This window comes from Drosophila arizonae, chromosome 3, assembly GCF_054131065.1.
Source record: "Drosophila arizonae isolate 15081-1271.41 chromosome 3, UAZ_ARI_1.0, whole genome shotgun sequence".
In the NCBI taxonomy this organism is placed as follows: Eukaryota; Metazoa; Arthropoda; class Insecta; order Diptera; family Drosophilidae; genus Drosophila; species Drosophila arizonae.
In genome coordinates this window covers 3,691,231-3,704,422 of record NC_142923.1, presented here as the reverse complement: position 1 = coordinate 3,704,422, position 13,192 = coordinate 3,691,231, and the positions used below count along the sequence as shown (strand labels likewise).

Here is a 13,192-nt window from a genome sequence, read left to right as displayed (position 1 = left end):
GCAGACTTAAGTAAATACAGCTTAACTGTTTTTTGTCATCAATCTTCATGGCCGAAAAAAAGAACGTTTACTGCAATATAAACAACATGTTTATCCAGTGCTGTGCTAGGGCATTTAAGCAGTCGGCTGGCCGAATAAATAACTATTTGCCTTGTTTCCTTGTTAACATTTAATTTCATTTATCTGCTGTGCAAACAAACACTCATGCTCTCTCTCTCTCTCCCGTTCGTATTCTCTCTCTCTCTCTCTCTCTCTCTCTTTTCTTTCCTTTGTTGGCAGGCGTTCTCACCAGCTACAATGTGCTCGTGAAAGGTCTGGACGTGCACAATACGACGCGTATATTCAAAAATATGACCATCGATGCGGCGACCCCGACTCTCCTGCTGGCCAACCTCACCACGGGCGTCACCTACTACATAGCCGTGGCGGCGGCCACACGCGTGGGCGTCGGGCCCTTCAGCAAGCCGGCTGTGCTGCGCATCGATGCGCGGACCCAATCGCTGGACACCGGCTATACACGGTGAGTGAGTGGGTCCATTGGGTCCATTGGGTCCATTGGCACTGGGTGGTCCTTTATTGTGTTACGAGCAGCTCATTTGACTGGCAAGAAGCACAATGGCTGAAGCAGCGGCATTCACATCAATCCATTAACAGCAAACGACAATGGACAGCCGGACTGCGGACAGGCCCAGAGAGCTGAACATTAAACTAAGCCTAGCCAAGGCACGTACTTCCTCTATCAGCTATCAATGCTCATGGTCTCTTTTCTCTCTCTCCCCCTCTCCTCTCTCTTTGTCTTCATTTCTATTCCATTCCAGCAGCTATCCCATCAGTCGTGATATAGCCGATGACTTTTTAACGCAGACCTGGTTTATCGTCCTGCTGGGCTCCATCATAGCCATAATTGTGTTTCTATTGGGCGCATTGGTTCTATTCAAGCGCTATCAATTTATCAAGCAGACCTCGCTGGGCAGCTTACATGGTAAGTTGGCTATCTTTGCTATTCATTTTACGTTTCATTCCTATTTGTTTTCATTGTTTCGCTCGTTTTCTATTTCCTTGTGGCTTAATTTTTGCTAACTGCAGCTTAGTCCGACTCCGCCGGAGACATTTGAAATTGATGAGGCAGTTGCTCCATTGAATAGAGAAAACGTCAGAGTCGATAGAGCTTAGCGCTTAAGCTGCTTAAATCTCTTACTCATTTGCACTTGTTAGGCCAGGAAATTGCGCAAATTATGAATTTATAAAGATGGCAAATGGATTAGGCAACAAGTCCAAAATGGCAATGTTATATGAAATATAGATAGAATAACAAATGTGTGTATAAATATTTGATTGTTCATTAGGAAGTAGTAGTAGCATGGGAAAGCTTGTTGCAACTTGGGCTAATGCGCTTCAAGTATTTGCTGATAAGTTTTTTCTTTTTTAAATAATTATAGAAAATTATTTGTAGTTATTTCATAACAAACTAGAATTAAAATTAAAGCTTATTAAAGGGTAAGCACTGGCAGCTGGGCCCTTCGGCTTGTATAGAAAAAAATATAAAATATAAAATAAAAAAAATATAAAATATATATATATTTAATTTTATATATGAATTTCATATTCAGTAATTAGTATATAAGTGTCCGAGTTCTTCTGGGGGCAGTGTGCGATTGGGTAAGTGAATTAGTTGTTCTCAATGTTGATTCACAACGGGAATATGTGAAGAGTTAGAAACTTCCTGTCAATGATTGAAGCTCAACTTTGAGGTTAGATTTACCTTCCACAACTCTGAGAAAAATTCATACTGAAATTTATAGTATCTCCTTCAGCACACTTATTCCATGTATGTAAGTCTACTAATTGACTGCAAGCTCAGAAGTATAGGAAAAGGTGAAATTATTAAGGTTCTTCTATATAGATACACCCAGAGGCGTAGAGAGAACCGTCTATGATAAGAGATGATTTTTTTTTTTTAAATTGTCGATTTGCCTCGTCTATTTTGCGATGGCATGAAGATTTTACAAATAAATAAATATATGTTATTGCGTTCATCAATATTCAGATTTCAGAATGAACTTAAATTTCCCTCCTCTATTGAGTCTTCATTACAGAGCCAATAGATATAAAGTAAACTAACGCAACTATTGCAAAATTTCTTTAGCAAATGTCAGGAATCACATTATTCTCACGTAATGATCTGACCTAACTGCTAAGTTCTAAGTAGTCAATAGAATTCGATTATAACGACGCTGAAGAAATCGTCGCTATAGCCGGAAGACGCTATACCAGATTTTTCGTCCGTACGGACGCTAAAGGCGAGTCGTTATAACCAAACTCTACTGCAGTTTATTTTGTTCATCGATGTTTTCCTCTTCTACATAATCATTAATGTACGACTACATTATAAAACCATAAACTAATATTTAAATAGAAAAGATTAATTTGTAATAATAATTTGAAGCTATACCCGTTATTTCTAGTCTTTCTACGACTTTTCACAGTAAATTCTAATATCAGAAGAGAGTGAAATAAATACAAATAAAAAGCTGTAGCATTTTCTAATTCCTGTTAGCTATTCCAAATGCTAATATACCTAAACAAAATCTCCACATTAGCAGCTTCCTCTGCCTTTTATAGCCCTCACACACACACACACACACTACTCTCTCTCTCTCTCTCCCTCTAAATATAAAATCCCTCAGATAGCAATTCACGCTGAGCTGAGCTGAGCTGCAGGCATTGCCAAAATAGAGCTCATATAATCTATGATTTATGGTCGGCTCGTTTGTGGCTGGCTCCAATTAGGCCGCTCGTTTAGGGAGCCACCGAAATAGAAACAAATAAAGCGGAGTAAACAACACGCACTCATGACATTAGGAGCTCCTGCTCAAAGGTTAAAGCAGCTATAAAATGATAAACTAAAATGGCTCAAGAAACGACAGAGGCGCACGTGAAAATCACATCAATTGTCTAGTAAAAAATCCAGTTGAGGGCAAGCCAAGGCGAAGGCGAAGGCTCTCCCTCTCTTTCTCCCTCTCTCTCTCCCTCTCTCTCTCTCTCTTGTTCTGTCAATTGAAAATAAAAAGTTATAACCGTCTTTTACTATTTGCACGTTGGCCTTTTTTTCTCCTTTTCACCTCTAAGGAAGCTTTGTATATAGAGAGATAACCGTTGTATCTGTGGCATGTGTATTTATTCGATATTTCGCGCTTTATTTCAGGTAATCACGCAATCGGCACCGTGCGAAAGTTTCCAACGCTTCCGATGAATGGCGCCGGAGCAGGAGTTGGCGGCGTCGGCGGCTGCGGCGGTGTTGGTGGTGGCAACTCTGTTGGCGTTGGCTGTGGCGCTGGTGGCAATTCAGGTGGCTCCAGTGGCCTCTGGATCGATCCCAGCGGCGGCGTTTGGCGACAGGCGGGCTCCGGCTCCACGACAAAGGACCAACTTCCGGGCTATGCCCAGGCCACAGCGCAACAAGGCGGACAGCCGAGACAACAACAAGGACAATCAAATACCCAACAGCCGCTGCCTGACTATGAGAGGTGAGATTGATTTGAAGCTGCTCTGGGAAAAAAGGGTTGCTGAAGCGGGGGTGCGGGGGGTAAGGGTTGTGGAACTTGTCGGCTGGTTTATCAGTCGTTGCCTTAATATCCTGTCTACGCTTCGCTGCTTGTTTAATTACGAAAAATTGCAGAGAGCAGTCGAAAAAGCAAGCCAAATGCTTAAATGTTTTACTACCACGGGTGAGAGGGTAGAGGGTGGTGACGGCTGCCGGGGCAGCAGGGGGTTGGGTTAAACGGCGGAGCTGGGGCTGGGGGCCAAAAGAAAACACGGACTGCCAGGCCGCACTATTTACGATTCGCTCATAAAAATTGCGGAGCTGCAGTAGTCGCAGCCACTTCAATGAGAGCTACCCAAAAACAAACCACCCACACACACACGCACACGCACACTCACCCCTCTCGTGGTGCAGCAACCCCCGCAACAACAACAACCGCCATTAAATTGTTACACTTGAACGGGTTTTACTTTGGGCCATGGCGATTGCCAGTGCCTGGTACTGGCCTCTATTTATTGTATGGGTAGCAGCTTTACTGCCCCGCCCCCTCACCTCCCCAACCGACGGCAATCGCGGCCATTTATGTTTGGGGATGGCCCCTTAATTCATTTCCATATACGCATTCCATATTTCTCGTTGCGTATTCTTTTCCTTTTATTTTATTTTAAATATTGGTCTGTTTGCCTTGCGTTGGGTTTGTCTGTGTGTGTGTGTGTGTGTGTCTGTGCATGCTAAAGGCTGCTGTTTATTTTACCAGAAATAAAAAAATTCAAATATTTTCTCCTGCGACCGACTTCTATAAAAGGGGAATAGATTGCAAATATACTGAAATCTGAGCTAAAAAAATATTTATTCCAATACATAAATTTCAAGCTGAAGTGCTGTAAACCTGAGTTAAATATAAAATAAATCTTTTGCAATTGACTTTTGCATTTAAAATCTAGCTATGCGCATTTTAAAATAGAGAAAAGTTTTCTTTGACTCTGCCCATTCGAGTTTTTGTATGAACTACTAAAATTCGTTTTTTTTTTTAATCATCTGAAGTTTACATGTTCCTAATTGCAACCCAAAAACATATAATTATTAATAATTTTATATAATTTGAAAAATAATTACTTTTAAAAATTATTGTATGATTGTATGATATTAAAATTTTAGAGTGCTTTTAAAATAAATCACGAAATTTTTCTGTTCAACTTTTACTTTTGTCGTACTATTATTTCCATCTCTGGTTGGTCAAAACAAAAAAAATATATATATAAAAAAATAAAAATAAAAATAAATAAATAAAAAAAGTAATTAAACGATACATTAATAGGAAAATACATTTTTTATTTGTAGTATACTAAATATACTTTTTCTATAATTATTTATAAAATATATTCTTGAAAACTGGGAAATGACTTCATATGAAGAAATTTAAATTATATTCTTAATTCTTAATTTTGAATGTCTATGTATATTTTTATGATAATTAAAAATAATTAAAAAAAGCAATGGGATAATTTTTTTCGATTTACTCAGAAATTCAAGCTATCGATAATTATCGAGAACGAAATTTTCAATGGGACAGACTTTTCTTCGATTTATCGCGACTTTCGATTTAGAGGGATACAAATTATCGAGACTCGAGTGAATTTGATTTTATCTATTCCTCGTTTTTGCCTTAAGCTTATAATTCTCTTTTCGAATCTCAATTAGAGTAGAATCAAAATGATTCGCTTGCTCGTTTTTACCTTATTTCAGCTTCCATGTGTTTCAAATATTATACTAAAGTTTACTTAAATATTTCTTTCTAATTCCCAACTAGGTCTAACTCTCTTCAGTTCATCTTGATTCATCTTCAGCTATTATAATTGTCTTTTATACATATTTTATTTAGCAAATTTTCTTCTTCATGAGTTTCCCCCAAATCTCCTTCACTGTTCGTTCTTTAAATTTTTCCTTGCTCTCTCATTTTTAAGCTGCCCTAATCCACATATATCTTTAAGCTAACTTTATACAAGTTTTCTTTTTGTTCTTCTTAGCCATCGCCCTCTGCGTGCTGTTGCTTTGTTTTTACTTCTTACTTAAACAATTTTGCGCCGTGTTTTTGTTTTCCTTTGTTTTTGTTGTTGTCATGTTTTCTTTTTATGCTTTTGTATTTTCTGTTTTCCCGCCCACCCCAACGAAAGTTTTTCTTTAAAGCTTAATGTACCGTTGTGGCAACAATAACTGAGAAGCAAACAAGGCGCAATAAAAAGAGGCAACTGCTGCGACATATTGCTCTGTCAACTCCCTCTCTCTCACTCTCATCCCCCTCTCTATCTCTCTCTTACTACCCACCTCTGCCGGCTTGTGCGTATTTATTTGCGGCATTTTACGCATTTATTTGTTTTGACTTTTTTTTACAATATTCCAACCGAAGAGAATATCCAGTCTGAGCTCTCTCTCTCTCTCTCTTTCTCTCTCTCTCTCTCTCTCTCTCTCTCACTCTCTAGCTCTGTCTGTCACACGCCTCTCACACTACTTCAGTTTGAGCACATCCTATTGCTATGCCTCCTCCATTTCCTCCTTCTCCTTCCCCTGCTCCTGCTGCCGTATTCTTCTAATGCTGTTGCCACTTCCGTTACGCGATTTTCATTATTTCCGTTTCAATTTTTCCGTTGTGTTTACTTTTTCGCCAAACTTTCCTTGCGCTGTTCACTTTTTTAACAACGTTGTAAAGTCGTAAAAAACAACACACACAAACGCGCACACATACACACACACACACACCAAGTGGGCGGCCTGGCACGCGTGTCATTTGAATTTCCAATTAAAATATTTAATTTCTTTTCGGGTTGTCTGATTTCCAAACATCTTGCATTGGTTATTATTAAACCGCCTGCTCCCCCTGCCCCGTTCACTTTGTTTATTAGCATGCGAACGTCATTTTCACCGCTAAATTAACAATTAAAAATTGATAGCCCCAGGGGCGTAGCCTCACTTCCGCCCACCCCCCTTTGCTGAGCCTTAAGCCTTGAGCGTATGGAAATGCCTCAGCTATACTTAAAAGAGAAACAGAGCAGTAGAGCGGGGGGGGGGGGGGGGCCTTAGGCGTGTGGGGCCTGTGTGCCCATAGGCCTTTCGATTCCCTCGTCGCAGTCACGTTTAATTGCTGGAAAATTTCCAAATTCCGTTGCATAATTTCAGGCGTGTTTAGGCCGAGCTGCAGGTAACTGTTAAATATATGCATACATAAATACATACATATGAATGTGTGTATATGTATATGTATTTTTATGACTCTGTGACAGGTTTAACCTGAAGCTTTCATACTTTCTCAGCTTTAATTATTGGTTCTAATGGTTCTCTCTAATATCATGAATCAATTAATCCCTTGTGTTCCCAGGTAGAATAGGAGATAATTTTTGGCTGTGTTATATGTATTCATAAACAGTTGTTAGAGACCTATGGGATAGGTTTATAGTGGAGTTTTCGGATGACTCCTGAAATTTTGATTGCAAATTCAAATTATCATTATCATTAAAATTATATCTATTATTATAATTATGATTATCAACTTCTGAAGTTCTGAAGAACCAAACGAGTATATATTATATCCTCTCTTCTTCTCTTTAATCAATCAATGAATCAATCAAACTTGAAGGGTTTACCCAAAAGTAATACAATGAAACTGAATATAAAATAAGCTTAAGTTTAAGTTCATGTTGAGATTAGAGATCTTCGATTGTAAGACTTGAGCTTCATATAAATCAAACTAAACTAAAATTTGTTAAGTCTCCCATGCTCTCATGTTGATTGTAAACCTCTCCTCACACATCAGAGTTCAAGGAACTTACGGCTCCTTTTTCAAATTGCCAACAAGCTTCTGCACTCTATTCATACAAATCTGTAGCTTTGCCGATTTCAATCAAAAATGCAAATGCTATTCATAGACCAACTCATTCACACTACTGGAATCATCTACTCTTTATAGAGCAATGTATTCATGGCTAATTCCTCATTGGCAATAATTTATGCTCAACGAAGCGCTGAACTTTTCCACTGAGTTGGCTAAAGCAGCCAACGAGATGTGGCCAAAAGCGAATTGTGAAAAATACGTTGGCGAATTTGCAATAGATAAGCATTATCTCATTAGCTAATTAGCGCGCGAGAAAAAATTTCAGCAATAAAAAACTTTTCACATACCAATTTTTGCAATTGGCCAAAAAGTTGTTGGCCAACAATTTTGGGTGCTGTTTCGCTGTCGTTGTTGCTGTTGCTGATGTTGTTGCTGTTGCTGATGTTTTTCGCCCACTAATTAGAAAGTTTAAATGGATGACACGCCCAGCTAATGCAAGGGTAGAACTTCTCATGATACTGAGCGAAATTTATAAATGTAGCTGCAACGAAACAATTTTCGACTGAGGGAAATGGCGAACCGCGAAAACATGCTCGAGGAAAGCTCTCTAGTAGGGAGTGTCCGACCTGGAGACACCCTTTAAAAAAACTGTCTCTAACGGCAATTGTTGGGCAACAGGCAGCAGAGCTCTACCAACACCGCCTCTACAGAATTGTAAAAATATCTAGAAATAAAAATTATTAAATTAACTAAGGTTCATTTAACTTAATAATATGTATATGATATATTAAAATCGATAATCGATCTATATTTAAAAAAAACTGTCATTAGGGCTCTAACGGCAATTGTTGGGCAACAGGCAGCAGAGCTCTACCAACACCGCCTCTACATCATTTTAAAAAATATCTAGAAATAAAAATTATGAAATTAACTAAAGTTCATTTAACTTAATAATATGTATATGAAATATTTAAATCGATAATCTATATCTATCGATTTTTAAATCCAACTTAGTCTGCTTTTGCCATACAAGGATTTACAATAAAAATACATACGGACGTACAGCATCAGCCGGACAGTGGTGAATCAGCTCTCAGCTCATTCTCCCGTTCAATTTATATGGTTTATGGACTCTGCCACGCCCCCATCTACCCGTTATGCAGCTTTTAACAAAACCATTATACCCCGATTTCCAATTTTCAATGGGTTCAGGCTACATATAATGCGCTCTGTGTGTGGGGCTAACAAAAGCAATTTCCTACGATTGATTTATGACGCATGTGCGTGTGTGTGTGTGTGGCAGACATACGCTTTTTAAGCTAACAGTTAATAAGCTAACCTCAAACTCTCCCTCTCTCTCCATCTCTCTCGCTCTCTCATCTAGACTGTCCCCGCTGAATATGCCGGACTATGCGGAAGTGGCCTGCTCGACATTCAAAAGCCCCCACAACAACAATGCAGCGCCGGCTTCCGGTGGCTCGTCGCTGTACGATAGCTGCGGCGCGTATGCGACAACGAATGTGGTGGCCAATGTGAAGCTCTACCAGAACCGCTATGCCACAAAGCCGGCCAGCGGCAGCAATGGAGGCAACACTGATTACCAATCGGCGGGCATGTACTCGGCGCCGGCCAGCGCGCATTACGGGTGCCTGGAGGCCAATCCAATGACCATATCGACGGCCTCGACGGCTCTGGTGGGCAACTCGCCGGCCAAGCTGAAGAAGATCAATATCACCGAGAACAAGCTGGAGCAGCAGCTGCAGCAGAACGAGACGGCGACGATGAAGACGACGACGACGATGCCGAAGACGGAGCGCACGAATCCCTTCAATCAGCAGCAGCAGCTGCTGCTCGCCAGCAACGCCCTGAAGCAGGGCCTGGGCGCCTATGCGAACACCACGCTGGCGGCTCAAATAGCCAGCGGCGGTGGGGCCGGCACGCTGAGGCGCCAGCGTCAGCCGAAGACGCTCTTCAAGAGCGAGAACAACATCCTGGGCAAGTCGAGCAGGCAGCAGCCAGCAAACAACGTGGACTATCTAACCGGCGGACCGCCAGCATCGTCGGCCACTGGAGCCGATCAATTGGACGCCGACTTCTCGGCCCTGTGCAATTCGACGAATCAGCTGCTCAACGACTGGAGCTCCAATGACTTCCATCACTTCGGCAGCAAGCAGCCCAGCAAGCAGCATCTGTATGTCAAGGCCAAGGATGGCACCTGGTCCGCGGTCAGCTCCGATGCCTATCAGACCTTCAAGCAGCAGCAGCAGCAACAACAGCAGCAGCAGCAATTCCATGGCGGCTCAGGTGACAACAAGCTGCCCCTGCTGATAGCCAATCCCGCCCATAGCTCGAGTAGCCTAGCGTCTGATAGCAAATTCCTGAGTAGCTTCGGCACCAGCGCCAATGTCTAAGCACCTATACATATATCTATGCATATATATATATATATATCGGAAGGGGATTATCTAGAGAAATCCCTTGAGTTGTGTTTTTGCTCAGTAGACTTAAGTGAAAGGCTTGAAACGAAAGTTGTGAACTGCATTTGGGTAAGAGCTGGCTGAGGGCAAGCTACATTATACATTACATTATAGGTGTTGGACTACAAAAAGGGTTAGTGAGAGTGTCAGAGAGGGAGGGGGAGAAAGAGAGAGTGAAATATCTGTAATTGTAAGAGAAGACAACTTAACAGAACTGGGAACATGTTAAAGTGAATGAGATTCCAATCAGTGAGCAAGTTAAAAGTGAACTGTTAAATAACATGGACTACAGTGAATATAAAGGGAAGATCAGAGTTAGCTGAATTTGAAAAGCTCAAGAGACATCAAAAAGTGCACATGAAGCCAGAATCTCAATTCGCTGCAGAAAACTTGCTGTTAATATAACGCTTATAGACTATGCAATGATAACAGAGTTTTGGAATGTTAAAGTCACTCCATTGTTAACAGTATTAGCCGCTGCAAGAGAGCTTTGGAATGTAAACAGTCTCTAATAGCAGTTCATATTCCAAAGTCTCTGTTGTCGATAACATTGCAAACAGACTTAAGTGAATTGCGCAATGTTAAGTTAACAGTGAAACAGGCAAACTGTGAAGCTAACAACTGAACAGAAACTGGAGGCTAACATAGTCTGTAATGCGAATAGCCTGCGCTGGATGGGGTAATATCTGTTAACAGCCAAACAAATTGTACAGTGCGCAATGCTTGACGAAGAGCTTGGTATGTTAATTTATACTAATTATAGCTGTGCATTTTTATGTTAACTCAGAGTTGAGATTTAAAAGAATATCGATTAATGCTTAACTTTTACTTTTACATCTTTCCAATCCATGGAACTCTACAGGCTTTAAGCTATCCGCATTCTAGAATCTCACAGACTAGCTAAACATAAATTGCAAATCAATCAATATAGTTTGCACACCCACATAAATAGTTTGCACTCACAGAACTCCCATAGATAAACCTAAAAACTCTTTAGTAAATCCCAAATCAACTTAAGAGTAGCTAACGCCCGCTAGACTAGATAAACCCGTAATGCCAGTTCGATTTCCACAACAACGAAAAGGTGAGTGTGTCATATATGAAATATACATATATATATATATATATAGTAAAGGTATATATACATACATATATATATATATATATATATATAATCTATATTTATATATAGTACATATTGGCTTGTAAATAGTTTTGAAACCTTATAAAACATATGGAATATGAAATTTCTACTGAAAAAGCTAAGCGACACAAAGAAATCCCTTGACATAGAAAAGAAATTCCCACAAACCCACACACACACCATAAAAATAAATAGCACCGACGTAGTTATACTAAGTAAAGATAAATGTAATTTTTAGTACCAAATCCGACATAATTGAGCCAAAAAAAGAGAAGGAAAATAAAAGTAAAATTATGGAAAAGTAAACCCTAACGAAATACATAAAAAATTACAAAATAAAAACTCACCTAAAATACTAAACATTTAGAAATGTATTTAAAATCCAGCAGCACTTAAATAATAAATACAGAGAATTCATGCAATGTGTAATAATCCCCCAGATAGGCGACATAAATGCTAATAATAAGGCTGTTAAATGTAAAATATCATAAATAATAAATAATCCCCCCCAAATGGAAAACGCGAATTATAGAAGAAGAAGAGCGTAAAATGAACTCTTTAACTGCATTCAAAATTGTTTGATTGAAACATTTAAATTGTAATTTAATTGACGAACTAGTTTTAGTTACTGTAGCTAAACTGAAAAATAGAAAGCAGCTAAAATATATATATATAAATCTGAATAATATATATATATTTGCAGATCGAATTGTAAGCGATAAATTAATTAATTATGCAGCAAAAACAGAAAAGAAAAAAATTAATGCTAAAATAAATAAAATACTAAATAACTATCAAAAAAGTTAATACTAGCTTTTGTTTCATTTTTTTATATACTTAAATATTTATATTCTCGATATTTTTAGCGGCCACTGTTTGGAGGCGTCACAGCGACACCTACTTTCTGCTGGACAATTCCATGGATTATACCATTTGAAAAGAGGTAAATCAAGCGTACAAGAGGAAATGCTCGACTAGCGAATACCCTGACCCATTTGCTGAGTATGCATAGAAGAACAAGCCTTTAAGCTGACGAACGCTAGAATTTTGTGTCTAATAGAAAAATTATAAAAGTAAAAAAATAAAGTCAAAAGAGAGCTCTTAACTTTTTTTTTTTTTTTTTTTTTTTTGAATTATTTTATTTTTTTATAAATAATTTTAGTTAAGTAAGACTATACTATTTAGAATGTTTTAGAATCAATACCAAATGGCAACCAGAGATTTAGTTCTGGTACTTTAAGTCAATCCGACGATTAGACAGGATCTTAGATCTATCATCTAGAATATCATTTTGCTTCATATCATATCTTCCTATCTATCTATATCTATATATCTATCTATGTATATATCTTCCTATTTTACATTTTTATGAGTATAGATGGTTCATGATTTGATTCATCTTCGGGGCGACTGCAGATTGCCGAAGACCAATCAGAAAACGAGTTCGATTCATGCGTGAATGATATAGATAAGAATATGGTAATTCGGAGACCTACTGCGAATATCCAAAATTTGTTCTATATACACCAAGCTCAACATCATATATGCTGATAAATAGATGTGAATCTATATCATTAATTGAAACGAACTTTAATTTTGAGAGTTATTCTAGAGATTGCGAGATCGAAGTGTTGATAAGATATATGGATAGGCCTTAATCAATTCAATTAGTAGCTCAGATCAGGAACATATACAAACTCCATCGAGTCCCTCACAATTCTTGCTGCTTGTTGCAGACCCTTTAGCATAACCAATATACCCCACATACCCTAGCCGAATCAGTTAAGCGCATAAAAATACAAAAATCGAGTTCGATTCGCATTGCCGGCTGTCCTCTAATTAATTATGCCGCCCCCTTGCACACAGCCACGCCCACGCCCGCGCCGAGCTTCATTAAAACGAAATGAGTTATTGTTTATAGTGATACAGTCTGTGCCACGCCCCCCCCCCCCTACTCGATCCACCTGCCCCCATTTAGCTGTAAACATGGCAATTGGAATTTCAGCAATAATCAAATGAAATGTCTGCCTATCGCTCTCTCTCTCTCCCTGCCGCATACACACACTCTTGTCCTGCCTAGTGCTATCTCGCTCTAGTCGAATCTCTATTTTTGTTTTCACATTTGGTTGTAAAACAATTTTACAAATTGTTATTGACAATTTATGTCTGTTGTTTTCTGTTCAGTTTTTTTTTTTTTTCTT

At 39.0% G+C, this 13,192-nt stretch overlaps 1 protein-coding gene across 1 annotated transcript in view; it reads left to right on the top strand.

Annotated features, from left to right (window-relative positions):
• robo3 (roundabout 3) overlaps window positions 1-11,795 on the top strand; it is a 58,789-nt gene extending 46,994 nt beyond the window's left edge. Inside the window, exons 9-12 of the mRNA XM_018004287.2 lie at window positions 280-520; window positions 822-982; window positions 3,206-3,527; window positions 8,755-11,795. Of these exons, the coding sequence (XP_017859776.1) occupies window positions 280-520; window positions 822-982; window positions 3,206-3,527; window positions 8,755-9,781 (1,751 nt within the window). The 3' untranslated portion in view covers window positions 9,782-11,795. The remainder of the gene's footprint in view (window positions 1-279; window positions 521-821; window positions 983-3,205; window positions 3,528-8,754) is intronic.
• Window positions 11,796-13,192: the final 1,397 nt, after the last annotated feature.